The 22367-nt window shown below is 37.4% G+C and overlaps 1 protein-coding gene across 1 annotated transcript in view; it reads left to right on the top strand.

Moving 5' to 3' along the window:
- LOC113072659 (serine/threonine-protein kinase MRCK alpha-like) overlaps positions 1-22364 on the top strand; it is a gene marked incomplete at its 3' end in the record, with an annotated part of 31034 nt that extends 8670 nt beyond the window's left edge. Inside the window, exons 2-11 of the mRNA XM_026245635.1 lie at positions 3011-3102; positions 5278-5361; positions 5447-5542; positions 5758-5906; positions 17459-17552; positions 18429-18470; positions 19929-20129; positions 20289-20537; positions 20679-20758; positions 22208-22364. Coding sequence (XP_026101420.1) covers positions 3011-3102; positions 5278-5361; positions 5447-5542; positions 5758-5906; positions 17459-17552; positions 18429-18470; positions 19929-20129; positions 20289-20537; positions 20679-20758; positions 22208-22364 — 1244 coding nt within the window. The remainder of the gene's footprint in view (positions 1-3010; positions 3103-5277; positions 5362-5446; positions 5543-5757; positions 5907-17458; positions 17553-18428; positions 18471-19928; positions 20130-20288; positions 20538-20678; positions 20759-22207) is intronic.
- Positions 22365-22367: the final 3 nt, after the last annotated feature.

Here is a 22367-nt window from a genome sequence, read left to right as displayed (position 1 = left end):
CGACGTGCAGTGTGAAAGGGGCTTGTATGAAGGAATGAATGGTTTGTTTACTTCAGAGACTGAAGCGCGTGACACTTGCAGTAATTTCGGCATCTGCCGTCTCGATGAGGACATAAATACATAAACAACATCAACAGAATTGTTCTGAGTCACTTCTCAAGCACTTTACCATTTCATATGAGTAAAACCAGTGTCCATTTAAAGGTTTTCACGTCAACCCATCAAAATAAAAGTTCATTTTTACATGAAGGTATTGTGCTAGAAATATTACCATTATTTAGTGGAATATATGTGATACTGCTACTACTGTTGAAAAAAATTATAAAACTTTTATTTACCAAAAAATAAAATGTGTTTAAATTTAATTAATTAAAAGACCAATTAAATTTAGGTGAAACTTGTTTACTGTTTTTCATAATTCTATTACTTGTAGAAAAACTTTAAACACAATTGTAAATAACTATAAAGAATGGCATTGGTTTTATTTTTAGTGATAAAAAGTGTTTTTTTTTTTATTAGCATATTTTTGTGTTTTGCTTTGGTACCAAAATTGGTACAGAGAACCGTGGATTTTCACTGGTATCAGTACCGAATAGTGAAATTTTAGTACCGTGACAACACTAGTTTCTATCTCACCCATAGAAACAAATGTGGATTGGATAACATTTGAAATGAGTGTTAACAACAATATTATTGCTGAATAAGTGCTAATATGTAAATGTGGGCACGTTATCTACTCTACTTATAATTTTTTAAAACGAGCAATATAATTTTACATAAATGGTCTGAGTATACTGTTTATATGACATTGTGTGGTAATTATAAGCAAACTTTTTTTTTCAATTTGAGGGTGAATTGTTCATTTTAAAACCAAGAAGTAATTTTATCCCTGTTTCTGTATTTTTTCAGTATCCTCCTTTGGTACATCAGTTCTTTTTTATTTTATTTAGTGGGTTAACTGAACAGCACAGGCTCATTGTCTGCACATGAGACTAGATTTAATGCAGTCCAAGTGAAAAGAGATCTGTCTTTGTGTCTGATCTCCAGTGCTGGTACTCATGAACTGTGTGTCTTTCATTGACCAGTACAGAGTTCATTCATAAGCATCATGCAGCATTGTAGCTGTATGGCCTTCAGTAGAATGTTGTAGGATTTATAGTTGACCTGTTTCTTATTTGTTTACCTGTTTTATATAATTTACATGTTTCTTATTTAGAACATTTATGGACTCAAATAGGTTTATTAATTCTTGTAAGAAAATGAAAGTGGGGTTTGACTGTGCAAAACTGGCTACTACGTTGAAAGGTTTCTTAGTGGTTGCTAGGGTGTTCTAGGATGTTCCAGGTGGTTGCTAGGTGGTTAATTACAAAACAAATCTCTCCCAATTCTTTATGACATTCTGGATAGACTGATTAATGTAAAGATAACTAAATAAAGATGAACTGGTATTGTTTTAACACAGCACTTATTAATAATAGGGCTTAAATGTATCAAATTCAAAAGTGTTAATTGCCCTGGGCCATTTGGGATGGTGATAACATTCATCCTTGAGTTGAGTGCATCCTCTTCACAGCTTTCAATAGAAACTCCTTACACATCTTCTCAACAACACTGTCAATCAGATTTTGTGTGCTTCATAAAATAATACAAAAGTGGTAACCAATTCTCATTGCTAAAGTCGGTAGTCGTCCTGCAGTAGCCCCATACTTGCTGTTGATGTTTTGTGATTGTTCAGTATTATCATCTGCAGTCTATTAGAGACCAACCTCTCTGCCAGGATCATAATAACAGGGTTATATATATAATATCTTTTAACCTGTTAACTGTCACCTGGCCCCTCGGTGGGACGCCTACGTTTACTTCACTATATTACAATGAAATCCTAATCTAATCATGACAAACTATATATAGTTGGGAATATATAACAGCAGTTCTGACCTTTGTCAAAAAAAAAAAAGTATTCTTTGTTGCCTTTTTCTCTGTCACACTTTAGAAATCATCAGAAATTATGTATCACTTGAAAACTTAAAATCTCACAATTCATCCTTTGAAACCCATTTTAAAATCAAACATTGCATTACCATGAAAATGGTACTTTAAAATCATGTTACAAAATCATGTTTTCATACATGAATTATAAAAATGTAGATTTGGATCATGCACTTTCAAGTCTATGTTCAAAAATGTGAGTGACAGTTAATAGGTTCAGATTATTCAAACAGCAGCTACAGACAATGAGCAAAGACCAGCATCACTGACTTCAGTCTAGCGCATGTTTATGCATTTAAAAAAAGTGAAGCTATACTTATGTTGCACATACATCTGTGCTTTGTTGTTTATGATGAGAGAATTTGCGAGAGAGCAGAATTCAGTCAGCCCATTTGCACTGAACAGTAAAACGCTGGTGTTTCAGTGATGACTCATCTGAATGCGTCTGATTGGCCGCTGGATTCATCAGCATAATTGCGTGTGATTGATTATAATGAACAACACTTCATAAAAAAACAGATATAGGATGGAACAAATAAGCCATAATATAAATTATTTCTAGCCTAATTACTAAAAAATAATAGTAATCATCTTGCCATCTTCAAATGCATCAGCCATAGGCGATGTCTTTGACTATTGTTGATGCACAATACTATCATCTATCGGCACACCCTTACTGTGACAAGCCTTTCCTGAAAAGGTTTGTCTTTTTTGATAATGGCAAGATAAGTGGAAGCAAATAAGTGGACATGAAATATTGACGTATATAGTTATTTTATTTTGTGAGGAAAACGGGTCACAGTTAGTGAATATACTAACATAGTTAGCTGTATCCCTGCAAAAAAGACTTTACTGCGATACATCATTAATCTGTCCTTCACACCTGCTCAGAGAACTTTTGACTTTTGTGCATGTGCTGTAACTGAAACTGCTACAAATACCTTCAAGAAGATCAGGCCCACACCGTTGTGAAGTGATGGATTTGAACGTCTTCAATAATAACTTCTCGTTTTCTCCACAGCCAAACCATTCACCTCTAAAGTGAAACAGATGCGACTGCACAAAGAGGACTTTGAGATCCTGAAGGTCATTGGTCGAGGAGCTTTTGGCGAGGTAAGCGTCCGTCTTGTGTTGAGACTGTGGTGAATGACTGGATCTGAATTCCCATACTATCCCTAGTATATTGCAGTGGCTCTCAACCCAAAACATTTTCTCATAAGTTTGACCTTTGGTATTATGTTGGGTTGCCGTTTGATGTTTAAAATGTCTTAAAATAGTATTTTTTAGTATGTAGTGTAGAACTTTGCAGTGCTTTTACCAGTGAAGTACGTACTCGACCAAATGTAGAAGTGTGTGAATTGGGATGCAGCCAATCAGTCGTTTAAGTGCCAGAGAAGTGGTCAGGACCCTTGTGGTGCCATTGTTGGTTTTTGGGCAAAGAATTCCTACACGACCCAAAGTCATGCCCAGTTATTTTTCTTGTCATAAATTGAGTAAAGTACAGTTTGTTACCCCATGAAAATATGAAAATGTTCAACCTGAGAAGCCAAAGTCAACCTATTTTCACTCTTGCATATTTTACGTTTGCCGTCTCCGAGTGTGACACCATCTGCACGATGAGAGTTACACTGAGCAGATGCTGATGGGTGTCATGCTCTTTGTAGCTTTCAGAGGGACTTCTCTGTGTTAAGGTTGACCTGTCACCCCGGCCGACCTGTGCTGCCCTGATTCTGGCTTCATAGAGACCCTGACAGGATTCAGGCCAGAGCGCATCACTTAGATCTCTCATAACATCTCTGGTTCTTCTCTGATCAGTGACTCATTGAGTATTGATTGTTGATGAATCAGTTTCATAGCTGTGACACAGGCGTACATGCACTTTGTTTAAAGTTTAAGTTCAAATTTAAAAGACAAATTTAGTTTTACCCCCCCCCCCAAAATAAAAAAAAAAAAAATATATATATATATAAATATATATATTATTATACTATTCCGTATGTGTTTTTAGCATTATAGAAATCAGTGAATCAGACTAAATAACAAATGTTCTTGGCGTTCCTCTTTTCTCTGGTTTCAGTGTCTTTTTTTTTAATTTGAATTTCTCACTCTTGTCCGCCCACACAAATCGTACTGTTGACAATGTTATGACAGAAGTTAAATGTCGTTTTTGAGTAATTGTGGGAGTTTGGCCCATGTAAGGCTATGTGTATTGAGGGCACAATGCCAGCGCTCTGAATGCTATTTTAAAAGTGGCTTTCTAGTCCCTGGATCCTTTCGATCTGATCTTTGCTTGAACTTTAAACAAATACTCCAGCTTTTCTTAGCAACCATAAACTGAATTTTAAGGTCAGTGCCACTAGTTTATACTAAATCCCTATCAAGTGTTTGGTAGAGAGAAGAGCGTGATTTCTATCTGGAATAAAGCTCGTATCCTGGCCCGGGCTGGAATGTGCAGACCTCTCAATGCGTGCTTGTTTTGGCTTATTTAATCGTAGGGAGTGAATCACACCGTTGTTTCGCTTGGACACCTTACGTTCAAGATAAATATGTCCATTCCACTTCGCTTCCTTTTCCCATGATGCTTACACAAATGTCAGGACCAAACATCATTTTATTTGTCCATTATGTGCCATTTAGGTGAATGTGTTTGGATCAATGTTCCCAACAATTTTGTTTTTGCTCTGCAAAACCCATCATTATTACACTATTATATGAAATAATTATATATTAGATATCTTATGTTTGAAATTAAATGTTAGAAATTATGTATCATACATATAAATATTTATGTAAAATAAAAAATGTTTAAAATTATATAATATATATATATATACTTTTTTTTTTATTATTATTTTTTTTTAATTAAAGTAAGTAAAAAATTAGGTTATATATACATTTTAATAATAATAGATATTTTATTAAAAGTTGCTTGGGTCTTGGGGTGGCTTGGATTTCAAAGTCATATTCTGCAGTTCAAAGTTTGATTTATTAAAATGGGATTTGGTGCCAGCCGATTGTGTTTTTACTTGAGTCCTGAATGTGTGTCATTGTGAAGAATGTGTGTGTGTGTGTGTGTGCGCACACCCGTAGTAACCCCACCTGCCCTTTAACTCAAGGTTTACACTCTACTGTCACTGATAACCACTTCCATGTGTGATCTGGTAATCTAGACGGAAACAAAAGCAAAACAAAGCGTCTTATCATCTCATCGAGGCCTCTAGAAATCCCCTCGTGCTTTCCTAATGGAGAACCAGGTGTCAGATCTCTGTGTTTTCCGGTGCATTACAGGTAGCAGTTGTAAAGGTGAAAAGTTCAGACAAGGTGTTTGCCATGAAGATCCTCAACAAGTGGGAGATGCTGAAAAGAGCAGAGGTAAAAACACTCATGAGTCTTTCCATCTCAAAATGAACTGGTTTGGTAAGGGCAAATGTAAATAAGTGTGTCGTCTTGTTTCCAGACAGCTTGTTTCCGGGAGGAGCGGGATGTGCTGGTGAACGGGGACTGTCAGTGGATCACCAGACTGCACTATGCCTTTCAGGATGACAACTTCCTGGTAGGCTCCTGCCCTTTGAGTGCTTCCCGCATTTACAGGAGTATCTATCTCTCTGTATCTTTTTTCTAGCTTTCTAGCTAGCTAGATATGATTCCATCATTTTCGTCTCGATGGCTATAGCTTTCAGTGTAGAGTTGTAAGCCTGCACATTTCTTTTGTGTCTGGTGTCTGTCTGCTTTTACACCGTTTAGTTCTGACATGTCTGTCTCGTGCAGTACCTGGTGATGGACTACTACGTGGGTGGTGACCTCTTGACTCTTCTCAGCAAGTTTGAGGACCGTTTGCCAGAGGACATGGCCAGATTCTACCTGGCTGAGATGGTTCTGGCGATAGATTCTGTGCATCAGCTCCACTATGTCCACAGGTGAGATCATCCTTCTCGTCAGCCGGCCTGGTTTTTCTTGTCTTTCTCTTTTTTTCTTTTTTTTTTTTTGCTATTATTTGTTTTTGCTGCACGACTTGTCACATTTGGAGCAAATTGCATGGAAATGATTTGTGTGTGGTGGTCTGTGGAAATGTGAATTCTTTTGGGAACACAATTGTTCTGATTTCACCAATCACCAAACATATTTCAGTGCTGCCTTTGCTTGCAAAGTTGCTATTACATTCAGTACGTGGAGCGCCTTTCCAGGGATAACACTCGGAGGCGTCTGCCCCTCAGATGTGGCTCCAGTGGAATTGATTTATTCTGGTTTTACTTATTTCAGGCTGCTGCAGCGGAGCCCAGCAGAGGTCCGTACATATAGTATGAGCTCTGAGAACTCAAATAAAGACTATAATTACAGGTTTAGTAGCCACCCCGGCCGTGAGAGATATGTTTTGGACAATTTAAAAGGGGTATGACACTGCAGGCAACTCCCTTCCAAACAAGGGAAAATAGACGTAGTTCCATTTTTACTCACTTTTAAGTGCGTTGTCCAGTTTTGGACAGATTTACTCGAGCTTGAAATGAATTGTTTCATAACCTCATCCATAGTAAAACACAGAGCTAAACTTTAAATGTAGAGTAGACCAGATAGACAAAGGGGCTGGCCTTCCATTGTTGTCATTTATGCAGGAAGTTGCTTATTTGTGTGCCAGGCTGTGAGTTTCCTGTCATTCTGTCCCCCATGCTGGATGCTTTTCAGTTCAGCAAGGCTGTTACATATCGTACAGTTTCCTCTGCTGACAGTGTTTTTACTCTCTCATGTGCTTGTTATTCACTATTAGAATATAAAGTGCATGTTTTTTCCTGCAGCAGCGTGCTTGAGTTGATACGCTTCATCTGCATTCCTGCTGTCCGGTTAGAGCTGTTTGCATTTGAGTGGTAGTCGGCGCTCACACCATATGTTCAGTGATAAACTGTGACACATTTTGGCCAAGACAGCTGTTCCTCTTATCTTACATCTCTCTTATGTCAATGCACATGGCTGCACTGGAGGTTTCATGGTTTGATTAGGAAGAATTTGTGTTTTTGGTTCCATATTTGGAGTTTTGTTAAATCTACTGAAAAGAAGTCAACATAAAATTGAAATTGACCCCATGTACGTTCTGAACACGTTTCTGGTCTTATTGTTGTGCACAATCATCTGTGGACATTTTTCCAAATACAAAATGTACTTTTCTTTGCCGTTTTTTTAAATCTTAATATAACTGTCATTCTTCTGAAATGATTGTCCTTTTTGACTGATGCGATAATAAATTTTACTTTGTCTGCTCTACCCATCAAACCACCGGTCACTTTTTACAATCCAAGCAATTTCAAAAGGATAAAATTAAGTCCCACCCTACTTTTATTTTTTTTACTTGAAAATAAGTCTCTTTATAAAGTAAAATGTCTTCATGTTGAATAGGAAGAAAATATGTTGAATAGAATAGGAAGAAATATGTTTTTTTATAATAATGTGCGCCCTTTAATAACCATCTAAAACAACCGTTTTGAACTTTGACTAGATGTTCAGGAGGCTACAGGCTCATTTGCCTGTCCAATTACTGTAATAGCTTATTTTGAAAATGAAAAAAGTGTCTCCATGATGTTTCTTTATGATTCAAGATTATGAGGACTACTGTAAATAGTTGACCGTGTTTAATTAGTGCTTCTCTGATAGCACATTTTTATGGTTTCAGTGTCTATTTCAGTGTGGATAAATTACATTAGGTAAACATGTCAGCTGTGTGGACGCATGGGTTGTGTTGAAAGTATCGATTTCCTAATTGTATGTTTAGCTCCAGTCGACTGGGCTCCATGTCTGTAAGACGAGCGAAGTGTTGACCGCTGCACCGACCTGTTCACCAGAGGTCAGCGCTTCACCTCCCACATTACTTTCATTCCACATGCACACCGGTATGTGACACTCCCTGGACCATCCTCCTGAACACCAGCAGACCAGCAGTAACAATCTCCTGAATGCAGGGTATTTTGAGCTATTCTTGAGTCTGATCAGCTTCTGAGAGACATCTAACACTCATATTCCTCAGAGAGCGCAGCGGCGTATCTGGGATTTTGACACCTCGTTGTCACTTCTGAGGCTCTGACAGTGTGGCTCGTGAACTCCAGTGGTTTCACTCTTATTGGTGGTTGATGCATTGATTTGCTGCTCATTTGAATAAAGTTAAATCTAAGGCCACATTTACTCTTGTTGCCTGAAATTCTCTTGACTAGATGTCAGGTTACCTTATCACTGAAAAGTTGATTTATTTTGCAGCGCCACCATGGCTGATTTGATTTGGACAAATAATTTATAATCCGCTAAAGCCAATAAGAAATGATTTTTGAAGAAATGAAGTTACACCAGGAAGACTGATGCATAAGATCTGTTTTAGCACCATTAAGATTGTTTGCATTGTGATAAGTTCATGACAATTAAACACATTTCCTCCACCTAAGACTTATTACTGTAAATGGTCCAGATGTTTTAACCCTCATTTCCAGTAGTGATTGTCGTCAGAATATTTATTGTTGTATTTAATTATATACATATACAAAACTAGTATATTATGCAAATTTTATTTTTACATTTAGATTTATTTTTTACCGTATTGCATTGAAAAATACTGTAGTATTATGATTCGTATTTAGTTTAAGTATTTATTAAAGGTGGTACAAATGTGTTAAGTGAATTTACTCATTACAGTAATAAGTAGATTTATTTAACATAATATTAATGGTAAAATTGGTGGAGGAAATGTCTCAATGCAAAATATACCAATCTCCATAATAAAAGTCTTAATTTTCTTTTTGTAAAATAAAAATATAATAAAATATATATTTCACTTTTTTCTTTTGACTTTGAAGTGAAATATAACAAGATTGTACTCTTGGCGTGGTTATGTTCAGCTATACTATTAAACCAAGATGATATCTGCAGATGTTTTTGCATCTGTGCTGTTTGGGAAGAAAATCAGTTTCTGTGGTATCCCTCAATGCAATGCGCTTAACTTGACCCACTATTTCTAAAAGGGTTGATGAAACCGTAACATTATCAACCACAATTTTAAACATCTCCTTTGTGTCTTGTAATTTGATCAGACTCAAAATTGGATTAGAAATGAAATCTAAGCATGTCTAAGATTATAAATTGGTCACAGTCTGGTATATTAATTGTGCAACCAAATGTAGAATACTAGTTTGCAATGTCGGTATTGCATCATATTTAAAAATAAACAAAGGAATTATAACACCCAGTATGCTAATATTCCATTCTGAACATGTGAGATCCTGAGGGTGCTTGAAGGGTTTCTGATTCAGTGTGTGGTGTGGCACAGCTGCATAGCCTCATGGGATCGCAAGGATCGTCCATCTTTGCCTGGAATTTCAGGGGCTCCCAATGGAATGAACAGCTCTGCAGCTTCTGAGGCGAGATCTCAAACCCAGATCCTCGACCACATCTCTGATCACCATCTGCAGAATCCTGGAGGCCGCAGAAGAAAGCACACTCACATTCCTGTGGCCTGTTTCACCAGGAAGCTGACACTGAAGTCCGTAAACTACTTAGCGACCTTTGTATGGCGGTTCACAGCTTCACAGTGTAGCAACTGTAAGGCTTCAGTTTATAAAGTACAGGGAATATCAAACTGAAGGAAGCCATCCGTTACTGTAAGCTATTTTTTTTAAGAATGTAAAGTTTCATTTGTTCTTGTGAGATTCATCTCAGGGGTGTTTTGGATGGGGAATTAACCTCTCCATCTCAGCTCTGCTCCAAGCGATTGTGTAATCTGGGTTAATATTGATTCAGGTGTTCATGTTTTCTGCTCGCATGTGTTGCTGGCGGAGAAAATCAGGCCTGGAGCTCATTCTGATCATGAGGTCGGCCTCTATCGCATTGGCAAACACGGCCCTCAGTCATTCTGAATCTCCTGAGATCCTCACTTCGTTTGTGATTTAATCCAGTTATTGACCTTCCAATGGACTGTGTGCAGATATTGATCAGAATTCCTGAAGATCTCTCCAGGGGACGATAACCTGATGGGTTGGACATGTCCTCAGGGTCTCTGAGAGTTGACTGCCATTAGCTTTCATCAGATAATGATGAAAACGCATTAGTCAGTGTCCTTACAGATAACAGTAAATAGTTTTTCATTCATCATTCTATTTTAATTTTTTTTTTACCTTGGAATTAATGAATATATGTGGCTTTGTTTGTCTAAGGCTATAATTGTGGAGTTTGGGATTTTCAAACTAAAAACTGTGGTGCTATAAAACTTAAAGACATAGTCCAGCTAAAAATAGACATTCTGTCATTATTTACTCACCCTCATGTCTTTCCAAATCTGTATGACTTATTTTGTACGACGTTTTTTCTGTGGAATAAAAAAAGAAAATTCTGAAGAATGTTGGTAACCAGCTTCAGTTCCCACTGACTTCCATTGTATTGTTATTTTTATTTTGTGACCATATAATGGAAGTCAGTGACAACCGAAACGGTTTAGTTACCAGCATTCTTCAGAATATATTTTTTAGTGTTCCACAGAAGAAAGAACGTCATTTGAGTTTGGAACAACATGTTGTTGTCAGAATATACATTTTTGGGTGGAACAATATTATTTATTTATTTATTTCCCTTTTTCATCAGGTAAACTATTCAGTAGAACCAAGTCATAAAAAAATTATTAAAACTTCCCAGTGCTATTTGAGAGGAAGATATTTGGGGGAGTGTACATACTGCTTGTTCATGTGCAATGTCATGTAAAAATTAATATATAGATTTTGACTCCTCATCCAAAGTCTCTGTGTATTTAGGTATGTATTTATCTTAAATAAAATATCAGTTTTATTTGTATCAAGTAATTATATATATATATCCTCTTGTTCTGGGTGCAGTAACTCCATCCTTATGATGTTCACACGCTTGTTGTATATTCTGGGCGTTTTTAAGTCATTTTATGTGCATTTAAGAAAAACAGCACCTGTTCAGGAAGTAGCGGCCTTATGTAAATCACTAAACAGGATGTGGTGTAAAACCTGAAGGAAGTGGAAGTGGTACACCACTGCTAGTTGTTCTGATCCTCATAGGAAGTGATGTCTCATTTCCAGGAAATGTAAGACATTCTTTGCGAGAGTTTGTGAATGGAGATGTTATTGGGGTGGTGGTGGCGCAGTGGATAAGACACATGCCTTTGGTGTGAGAGACCCAGGTTCGAATCCATTGTGTGACACCAATGTGTCCCTGAGCAAGACACTTAACCCCTAGTTGCTCCAGAGTGTGCGACCTCTGACATGTATAACAATTGTAAGTCGCTTTGGATAAAAGCGTCAGCTAAATGAATACATGTAAATGTAATATGGTCAGTAAGCCATAACTCTTCCCTCGATCCGTCTGAAGTCAGGGCAGATGGTGTCCATAGATGCTTTTAAAGCAGGATTACCTACCTTTTCTACACGTTTGTCATTAATCTCTTGTCTTGTGTCCGTTATGAACACTTAAAGCACAACACGGACATCATTGACTCTTTATTTGTTAATATGTAGCTAATTGGTTTATGTGAAGTGTCTGGGAAATGTGTGCTTTGTCTGGAATGCGCCTAACAAAAGGATTGTTAAATCCTCCATAAAGTGAGATGGACTGACACTGAGCATTTTATTTTATTTATTTATTTTTTCACTGACCAATAGACAACAAGCTTGTTGTTTTTATTGTGAATAGCACTTCATTCTAAAAGTTTTGTGAACCTGCAGGAAGGAGGTTTTTTTTTTCCCCATCTGTCTCCTTGGAAAGAGAAAATCAGGAAGAGAAAATAGCTGCTAGTAGTCATCACTGTAAGTGGCCTATTTGCGGAGGGTTTGGGGGAGATGTCTGCGGTTTTGTCCACCCCTTTCTACTCGCGAGACTGACAAATAACAAATAGACTCAAGAGAAAGGAATGCTGGGTCATGCTAAAGGCCATCAGTGTGTTTACTGTTTACGCATTTATAGGGAAAATTGCAGGGTTTTAAGTACAGCTCATGACTTTGGACCGCCTAGCCATGGGAAACTGTTGCAGTTCGTTCTGTGCTCTCTCTTTCTGGCAATGCAAATTCAACAGTGCTTTATTGGCATGATGAATTGTTAGTGTTAGGGGTTTATTCAAATCAGTACAAGCACTAGTACTAGTGATGCTTGCCTTTGCAAACACAAGTTCTGCAAAGTAAACTAAGAAGAGACTCTCACAATGTTAAGATAGTAGGGAATGTGTGGAATTCTGTCTCTCTCAGTATCTTGGCAGTACGAATCTCTTTTTCTGTAAACAGCAGCTCGTCTGATAAGAGTTTCCAGTGGTTTGCCATCATGCAGTGAGTTTGGCATCAGATGCTTGCCTTAATAGGGCATCACTCTCTATTTTCAGCATCATTACTCCAGTCTTCACACGATCCTTCAGAAATCATTCCAATATACTGATTTTCTGCCCAAGAAACATTTATTATTATCATCATCAATGTTGAAAACGGTTGTACTTTTGTGGGAATGCTATTTTTTGTATATGTGATAACGTAAAGCATTTATTTGAAATAGAATGTATTTGCTGTCACTTTTGATCAATTTACTGCATCCTTGCTGAAATTAAAATATTGATACTTTAGTAGTGACCCCAAGCAATAGTTGTATGGTGTATGTTAGTGATTATGGTAAAATAAACCCTGATAGGATGATCAGGACGCTGATGTGTTGCAGTATTTACTGTCTGACTGTGCATCAGTTTACATGACTATTTATAACTAAATAAAACATAATTATACATAAATTATACAGTCATTAAATGAATACTTGGCTCCAGAATGCCATACTGGACCAATCAGTATCATGTCCTTCAGAGAGCGTCTAATAAGTGTGTTGGAGTATCCTGTGGGCCAGAGCAGTTTTGGGCTTACTGCGAGAGAAACAGAAGTTATTTTTAACCCCCAGCTCTGTTCCTCAGTGCTCACTGATCCTTTACTGTCTCCATCAGTCTTCCACCACCTGTCCGTCTACTGACCAGCTGCTGCCCCTCCTGTCTCTCTCTGTGTGTGTTAAAGAGACCCTGAGGGCATAAACCGTTCACACACCGACGGTCATTTATAACTCTTCTCTGTACTGATCTCACATATTTAATTGCAATAAACAACATGAATTTGTTATGAGATGGCTGCTTTGGAAAGTGTATCGTACCTGAAAATGGGAGTTTTTTTTTTTTAAAAACACGGCTCCGTTGATGGTTGATTTAGTTTGGATGGACACTTTAGCTCTTTAATGATGGCCGTTTCCATAGTGGGAGATGAGCTAAATACAGTCTATAGGGATTAATTTCTCTCATTCTCTATTATTTGCTTCCAGCTCTTCATAATAATGTCCTCTGAGTCTTTATTTACCACTGCTGACCAAAAGAAATTGGCCTGATACCAATAGCTTATACAATCTAATCATATATATATATATATATATATATATATATATATATATATATATATATATATATAAAAGATTTGAAACCGAAATGTTTAATTTAAATCAAGTATCAAAACGGCACGTTCAATAGAAAAGATTAGCTAATAGTTAACTGTTTAACAAAAAAATTATATTACTATTTAACTTGTATTTAACTTGTAATCTCTGAATTAGCTAATATTTGTTTAGTACTGGTTAAAAAGGTGTCACTACTAGTATATTGTGCATTGTATACCTAAATTGTGAATGGTGGTATATTGGCTTTTTGTTGTAATGGTGGTTTGGAAGGTGCATTTGTAGTCTCTCGCACAGCTGTGGTATCATGCGTCGACAGGGCAGGAAACCAGCACTAATCACTTTTTAATGTTTTGCTTCCCGGCGTTTGGTTGGTTTGTCAGGTCCTGTGTGCAGCATCCTTCATGTAAGAGGAAGACGAGGTTTGCTTTCATCCACTGGCCGAGGGGGTGATGTTAGCTCTGGTGTTGTCAGGACTGGGGTTTAGTTCACCTGCTGTCAGGAGGGAAGTCGACCTGGGGTGCACAGACGATTATGACATGTTGTTAGATCTGTCTCACTGGGTATTATTAATATCATTGATATTATTGTGTTAAAAAAAGGAAACCATTAAAATCACTTCTGTTAAAGTATTTGTCAGATCGGTGTTAGTATTTTAATTATAATCTTAATATTTTTTATTAGATTAAATTTTTTTGATTATTTTTGTATTTTCAGTTTTCTCTTTAATGTTACATTTGTAATTTAATTTAATGTTGTTTTAGTAATTTTTATTAGCTTATAAAAAACATTTCTAGATGGCTTAAATTGATTTGTTTCAGTAATTTTAGTACTTAAACTTAAGCCAAGAAAACTTAGATTTTTCATTAAAAAAAATTTTTTCTCCTTTTTATATTTTATTTCAGCTTTGATTTAAGTTTTATATCCCCAGCATTTTTGATATTTTCAGATTACAATAACAACACTATCAGACTCTTAAACCTAAAGATAGATCTGTAGAATTAATTACAATTCAGACAATGCAATTTATTATAAAGTTTCAGTTTATTGTTTTAGTTCTAGTAATTTTAGTACTTGAACTTAAACATTTCTAAATTCTAAATTCTAATGTGCATGTTTTTCATTCGTTGTAATTTTGATTGTTAGAAGTGCAACTATTTTTCAAGTGTCATCACCATTTTCCACTGATCCCAGAACAGACTCCAGGACACCCTGAACTCGAGCACCAGATGAGTCCCGTTAGTCAGTTCTGTTCTCCTGAGGTGGCCTGCCTTCACAGTAGCTCTGCCTGTGTGTAAACATGGAGGGAAAGCAGCCGGAGAGGGGTGGAACAAATAAACATGGCCTCTAATGCAGCAGTCCAAACCAGTGCCGTGCCTGTACCCACACATGGGCCAAATCCACACATGTCCTCATCTGGGACAAATGTTAAGTTTCCGCTGCTGTATTAATGATAAAATCAGTGATCCGTTTCGTACCGCTTGCACAGACTCTTTAATGTTCCCAGAGAGCTTCTCTGTGAGGAAGTCTCCATGGCTCTCCAGGCTTCCCGTGCTGATTTTTTTTTTTGGAAGAATCCCCAGTTATGACTATAAATTGTAGTAGACCACGAAAGTACTCTTTGTTTTCATTCCTCAGCTCTCAAATGGAGTCGCAGCAGGAGTGTTTTGAAGGGGACATTTCATTGGAAAACATAGATATAAAAAAAATATATAAAATAGGCCTACTCTATAGTTCACAACCCCAGTTCACCCTGAACGTTTATTGAAACTAAACTGCAGATGAGGCATTCAGAGATTGTCATGGCTGTGATGTCATACCCAATAGCACTTTAAAGCAGTCGTTCACCAAAAAATTAAAAATGCTATCGTTAAATTGCACCCTCCATGTGACTTTTTCTTCTAAATGTTTCAAGCTGCATTTTTAACATACAATAAAAGCATATGATGCTCATGAGCTAAAAAAAGTCACAGACTTATAAGTGCATTACCACCACCCATCTCTCAGATGGACCATTGATACTCCTAATTGAGATTGTAGATAGTGTCAATGGTCCATTTGAAAGATAGGTGGTGGTAATGCACTTATAAGTCTGCGGTCTAAAGCAACCGCTTGAGAACGTGCTCAGGAGTATGTGCTTGGGAGGGTTCGAAAAGTTTGCATATTGTGTGAATCAGTTGTAAAAAACAACAAAAACTATATAAATACTGTTCAGTTTCTTGCACAGACCGATCATTTTGTGTCTTTACGCATCAGTGTATCGTCATGATAAATTGTATTTTTTTTCTATAGCTCACTATCAAGTTTCCATTCAGCTCTTAGTGCCACCTTGTTTTCATTATAAATTTTGCCGTGGCTGGCTGCCCATTGAACAAGCCGTTCGGGTGAGATATTGAAGGAAACTTACCTCAAAAGCGCTGTCATAATTCATGTGTATACAAGACACACGCAAACATTCCCTCCGTCTTTATTACAGCTCCACGTCAAACTCCTGGATCAGATTTACTAGGGGTGAACAGGAGAATAAGAACCGTCTGTATTTCGCTCCCGCCGCGAGTGTGTTCTCTGAAACAGCTTTAGATAAGCTGGAATGGAGACACGAACTTATGACACTTCGATTCCACTTTGTTTGTGCTTCTAGTGCCCCATGGGCAGGTCACAGACAGGGCATCAAACACCTCTCAAATGCTATTAAAACTAATCCAGCCCTCCAAATGACAGGTTCAGATCACTAACCTGTTTGTTTTGACTTCTTCCTTTGAGAGCTGGGGGTTATGCAGAGTGGATGGAGGCTTTCTGTGACAGAGCCTTGTTGTCAGTGTGGCTCTCTATCAGGAATAGAGGTGGTTTACAGGGCAGATACAAGTCCCTACTGTGAAGTCCACTGTGAATCGGACTAGAAGTGGCTCTGAGGTTGTAAAATAAAGCAGCAGGCCGTAACATGCCTCAAAAAGATTTTTGCTCCATGTAAACCAAATAAAACAACAGCAATATATACAATTACGTTAACGTGTTTTGGGTTAGTTGAAAATGAAAATGAAAATAAGCCCATAAATTACTCATCCTCAAGTTATTCTAGGTGTATATGACTTTGTATTTTCAGACGAATCCGATGAGTTATATAAAAAAAAATGTCTTTGATCTTTCAAGCCATTTCATGGCACCCAGCGGGTGTTGCAGTGCATCAGTCCAAAAGAAGGTAAATAAAAAGCGCCCATCCATTAAAAAAAAAAAAAGTGTCTCTCATGAATCCGGGGGGGTGTAAAAAGGCCTTCTGTACCAAATCGATGCGTTTTTGTAAGAAAAATATCCATATTCAAAACATAGTAATCACTTTAATCTAGCATGTGCTCACTGTTGTAAAACGTAAGCACCTCCGGGAGCATGACGTATGGAGGTCAGCGTTGTGCATGTGTCGGTGAGTCTCGTGAAAACCAACGTTTGTTAACAGGAGCAAAAGAAGCAAAGTTTCCTTACTTCACCAAAAGAAAAACAGTCTCCCCTTGGCTTATATTGAAATCCTCCGATATTATTCTTTACAAATCCTAGTTTTGTACTTCTAATAAGTCACCTTTGTTTTGATTTGATCTCTCCCCTGCGATTCTGCGTTCATCTCTTCTGAGTAGCCCATACGCTCTTGGAGTCATGTGAGTCCCTTTTTTTAATGGATGGGTGTTTTTATTTAGCTTCTTTTGGACTGATGCATGCAACACCCGCTGAGTGCCATCAAACCACTTGAACACAGACCATTTTTTATATATTTCCGACTGGATTAATCTGAAAAAAGAAAGTCATATACACCTAGGATGACTTGAGGGTGAGTAACTTATGGGGTAATCTTTGGGTGAACTAACCCTTTAATGTGTGGCTTACTCTGCATTCAACTAAAATGTAATCCATGTGAGTGTTACCTGGGATTTGAATCCTTAACTTTGGCAGCTTTGAACAACTTCTTCTAAATCAGTATTGTGTTAACATGTAAATCTTTTTTAATTAATCTGTCTTTCTGTTTTCTCTCTGACAGAGACATCAAGCCAGATAACATTCTGCTGGATGTGAATGGACACATTCGGCTCGCAGATTTTGGCTCCTGTCTTAAACTCACGGAGGATGGAACGGTTAGTATGTTAGCTGAACACCAGATTGTGCTGATGGACAGATTTCACAGAAGCAGAAAACACAGTCATTAGGGATTGTTGTTTAGAGTCTTCTTATTTATACTGGAATGGGTCAGACAAATTTTAAAACTTGACTTGAAAGCTTTACAACAGAAATGTGTTAATGCAAGCCTTACTTGCCTTTTCCTTTATAAATCAGAGTTTGTAATGTTGTGATTTATCTTAGAAACTGGTTGGATTTATTCTTTAGAGCTCATTACTGAAGAGTTGTTGTTTTTTTGTAGTTTTTTTTATACCTAAATTTTTTAAGTGTGATGTAAGTTTCCAAATACTTATTGGGGTCAGTTTCAGGTCTGGTTGTTTTCCCATAGTTTAGTTCACTTCCTGTCTAAAGAATATTTGGCTCAATTACACTACCGTTCAAAAGTTTGGGGGTGGGAAGGTTTTTTTTTAAAATGAAATGAATGCTTCAAAAGTGACAAAAAAAATGCATAATTCGATTCATCAGAGAATCCTTTGAAAAATGGATCAAAAATGGATCAAAAATATTAAGCAATGCAACTGTTTTTAGCAAAAAATTCTAATAATAATAATGAGAATAATCTTAAGCAGCAAATCAGAATATTAGAATGATTTCTGAAGGACTGTGTGACACTGAACACTGGAGTAATGATGCTGAAAAATTCAGCTTTGCATCACAGGAATAAAGTACATTGTAAAATATATTCAAATAGAAAACAGATCCTCCAGGCACATTGTTTTAATATAAAATATTATATGGTTTGAAAGGCAGTTTATGATCAGAGTTGCATTACTTCTTTGAAGCGGGGTGAGTATGTCATCTGATATATGCTGCTGTTTTCTGGCATGTCGCAGATAGCTCGGCAGGATATCCCCCCAACTTCTGACAAGAGCAGCGTGAGTGTGGTCTCTGCGTGTTCACACGTGTGTTGCCTAAGTCTCTTCACATGTCCCTGTGTTTTCAAGTGTGTGTCACTGCCAGCGAGCGCAGCTAATTTACTGCCTCACTTCCACAAATTCTTCCAGCTGCACACATCTGCCACAGGCTGCGTTGCAGACAGTTTCCGCTCGCTCAGCCCCCTTGAACCCTGGCCAGGAAGCTCCAGTCATCCCCCTATTCATTAGTGGTCTCTAGTGATACTTCTTGCTCTTTTTCTCTCTCAGTGCGGCCTGTGTTCTGAGAGGTCTTTGTTCATCTGAATACTTTGACCATCATGTTCCCTTAAGCCACGCCCACCTCTGCTGGCTGCAACTAATGCGATGATGGCTTGATTCATTCATTTGCATTTTATAGTGATGAGTGTTATGCCAATAAAAAAATAAAAAAACACAATACACATTTCCAGGGATTACTTTGTTCACTGACAGGATGTGATGTGATCTGATCCGCTCAGACAGACACCGAATGCCTCTCTGTTTCTGATCTCAACATGCAAGCTCCTAAATTCTCCTGCAGTCTCAATCACAAACACCACAGTAAATATATAAATCTCACGAAACCTGTCAAGGAACACACCTGTTTAAATGTCATGACAAAAATGTTTTTTTTTTATTATTGTTTAAAGGAAAAGTGTGTGTGTGTGTGTGTGTGTGTGTGTGTGTGTGTATATATAAACCTTTACAAAAAGATTAATTTAATGCAAATTTAATGCACCTTATTGTTTTATGTGTAATATGACCTGTAAATGTTCTTGACAGGTTTATAAGATTCTCCCAAATGAATTGCATCAATTAAAAATAATAATTATTAATTAATTTAAATGTTTTATATATATATATATATATATATAATATATATATATATATATATATATATAATATAATTTTCTTTTTTTTTTTTTTTTTTTTTTTTGGTCAGTTGATTTGACAATTTTAACTATATAGTTTTATAGTTGTTTGACCAATAGCGTGCAGGCATTGTACATAACCAATCATGGCATGCAAAAAGGTGGGATTTACAGAGAGTGGTTTAAGAAAGCAATTCAAATATGAAGACATGGTATGCATGAGGACTATAGAGCACACATCAATAGGAAAACAAAGTCAAACCCTGGACATTTTAGGCAATTTAGAAATCCAAGGTAAGACACGTATGGGAATTTGAAAGTTATGGAACTTATGTTTGCCATAATTTATATTATTCCTGAAAACTGTGTTGTGCCAATCAGTTCCTTGTAAACTCGACTTTGTTTCTAAAGAATTGATCAAATACATAACGCCTTTACTGCTGCAAGTGTAAATTCAAAGATCTGATTAAATCTTGTTAGATCAAGAAGATGTGTTCCAGTTTTGTGTGCAATATGCAACCTTTCCTCTTGTCAAACTTTCCAGCATGTCCATTTTCTGTTCTCACAGGTGCAGTCATCCGTCGCTGTGGGCACTCCAGACTACATCTCTCCTGAGATCCTGCAGGCCATGGAGGACGGGAAAGGGAAATATGGGCCGGAATGTGACTGGTGGTCACTGGGCGTCTGCATGTATGAGATGCTGTACGGAGAAACTCCTTTCTATGCAGAATCCCTGGTGGAAACGTATGGCAAGATTATGAACCACAAGGTACAGAGCCATAGCAGTGTCTGTGCACTCTATGCACTGCAATTAAGTTGTAATATGGTTAATTATATTATTTATATAACAGGTCATATAGTATCATCATGAAAACCTAACACACAAAACACAATTTAAGCAATTGTTCTAATATTGTGTTTCACACAGGAACGGTTCCAGTTCCCTGCTCATGTGACGGACGTCTCTGAAAATGCCAAAGACCTGATCCGCAGACTCATCTGCTGCAGAGAGCACAGGCTGGGACAGAACGGCATCGAGGACTTCAAGCAGCACCCCTTCTTTTCCGGCATCGACTGGCAAAACATCCGCAACTGTGACGCCCCATACATCCCTGAAGTCAGCAGCCCATCTGACACCTCAAACTTTGACGTGGATGACGACTGCCTCAAGAACACGGTAGTATATTTCACTTTTGTTTAAGACCTACATTAATAAGATCACTACATTGCTGGGTTTCAACCCATATACTTTGATTTATCAACCCAGAACTTTTAACATAATGCTTCAGCTCAAGTTATGATCCCTGCTCTGTTTTAGGAGACAATGCCGCCTCCTTCCCACACTGCCTTCTCAGGACACCATCTCCCATTTGTAGGATTTACTTACACCAGCAGCTGGTAAGATATTACTGTAAAAACTCATGCTAAAGATGCAGGTTCAAATCCAGCATGAATGGTGTTGCAGTCCTGTCCCCTCTCTGTGTAACCCTCCTGGTGTTTTCCAGTCAGTTTGACCCGCATTTGATTTTCAAAACTGCTTGAGACTATTACACACATAGATGTGTTTTGGAAAGCCTGTACAAGCCTTTTGGTTTCCATGCATCTTGCCAAAAATCAACGCTTTGAAAAACAGAAAATCTTCTTTTAATTTGTTAGACACTTCAATATGAAATAAATGAAATTACTCAGGATTACTCACATCCAAGCCATCTCCGTTTTTAACTTTTGCTGTCTGGTTTGGTGCTATAGAGCATTGAACACCAGGACAGCCAGGCACAAGAAACCTTTCTACCACCAGGCAGTCTACTTCATAAACAGTTACCCGTATTTTCCAGGCTATAAGTCACACTTTTTTTCATAGTTTGGCTGATCCTGCGACTTATAGTCAGGTGCGACTTATTTATCAAAATTAATTTACATTAACCAAGATAGAACATTACTGTCTACAGCCACGAGAGGGCGCTCTATGCTGCTCAGTTCTCCTCTAGTCTACACTGAAGACATAGAGCGCCCTCTCGTGGCTGTAGACGGTAATGTTTTCTCGTGGTGCTTGGTTTTAAATAAATGTGAATTATAGTCCAGTGCGACTTATATATGTTTTTTCATCATGACGGATTTTTGGACTGATGCGACTTATAGTCCGAAAAATACGGTAAATGTTCTCCCCATTGTGCAGTGAAAATTTTTGCAATACCACTTATATTTATTTGATACTTCCCTACATCTTAGTCCATCCCTGCATATTATTCTATTCTATTTCATCTATATGGCACACCTGTACATACAAATTTTGTCTGTTTTTGTTTATATATATATATATATATATATATATATTATATATATATATATATGTTTATTTTATCCACATATCTTTATTATTTATTATCTGTGTGTTGTTGTCTCTGTGTACTGGAAACTTCTGTAACCAAAACTAATTCCTTGTATGTGAAAGCATGCTTGGCAATTAAGCTCGTTCACATTCTGATGAAATTTAAGACAAAGTCTGCTCGGAATTGAAGACTCAATTTGGTTGAGTTTCACAGTCAAAATAATCTGTTAAAGGCTGTTTTTGGTTGTAAGTTTTTTTTAAAATTAAGATACTAAAAAGAAGTGTAAGAAAATATGACTATAGACACAAAAAAACACAATAGAAATAGATGGGAATTGTCAAATTTATCTGACAAGCTGTTTTTACCTGCATCTTTAGTGTTTTTAAAAGTAATGGTTTTTGGCAGATTGCCTTGGAAAAACAAAAGCTGTACCCAGTTTTTTAACACAGGATGGTTAAAACAAAAAGCAGTCTCATGAGTCTCTGTTGTGATCATTTGACCCTCTGTTCTCCTGTAGTACTCTGTCAGACCGCGGTTGCCTGCGGGAGTCTGCGGCACCTGCACAAATGGATGTGTCTGTGCAGCGCGGCCTGGAGGACAGTCTGGCTACTGAGGCCTACGAACGGAGGATCCGCCGTCTGGAGCAGGAGAAGCTCGAGCTCAGTCGCAAACTACAA

Source organism: Carassius auratus, unplaced genomic scaffold (genome assembly GCF_003368295.1).
Source record: "Carassius auratus strain Wakin unplaced genomic scaffold, ASM336829v1 scaf_tig00009837, whole genome shotgun sequence".
Classification (NCBI taxonomy): domain Eukaryota; kingdom Metazoa; phylum Chordata; class Actinopteri; order Cypriniformes; family Cyprinidae; genus Carassius; species Carassius auratus.
Note: the sequence above shows the minus strand (reverse complement) of the source record. Positions and strands in the feature narration are given on the sequence as shown.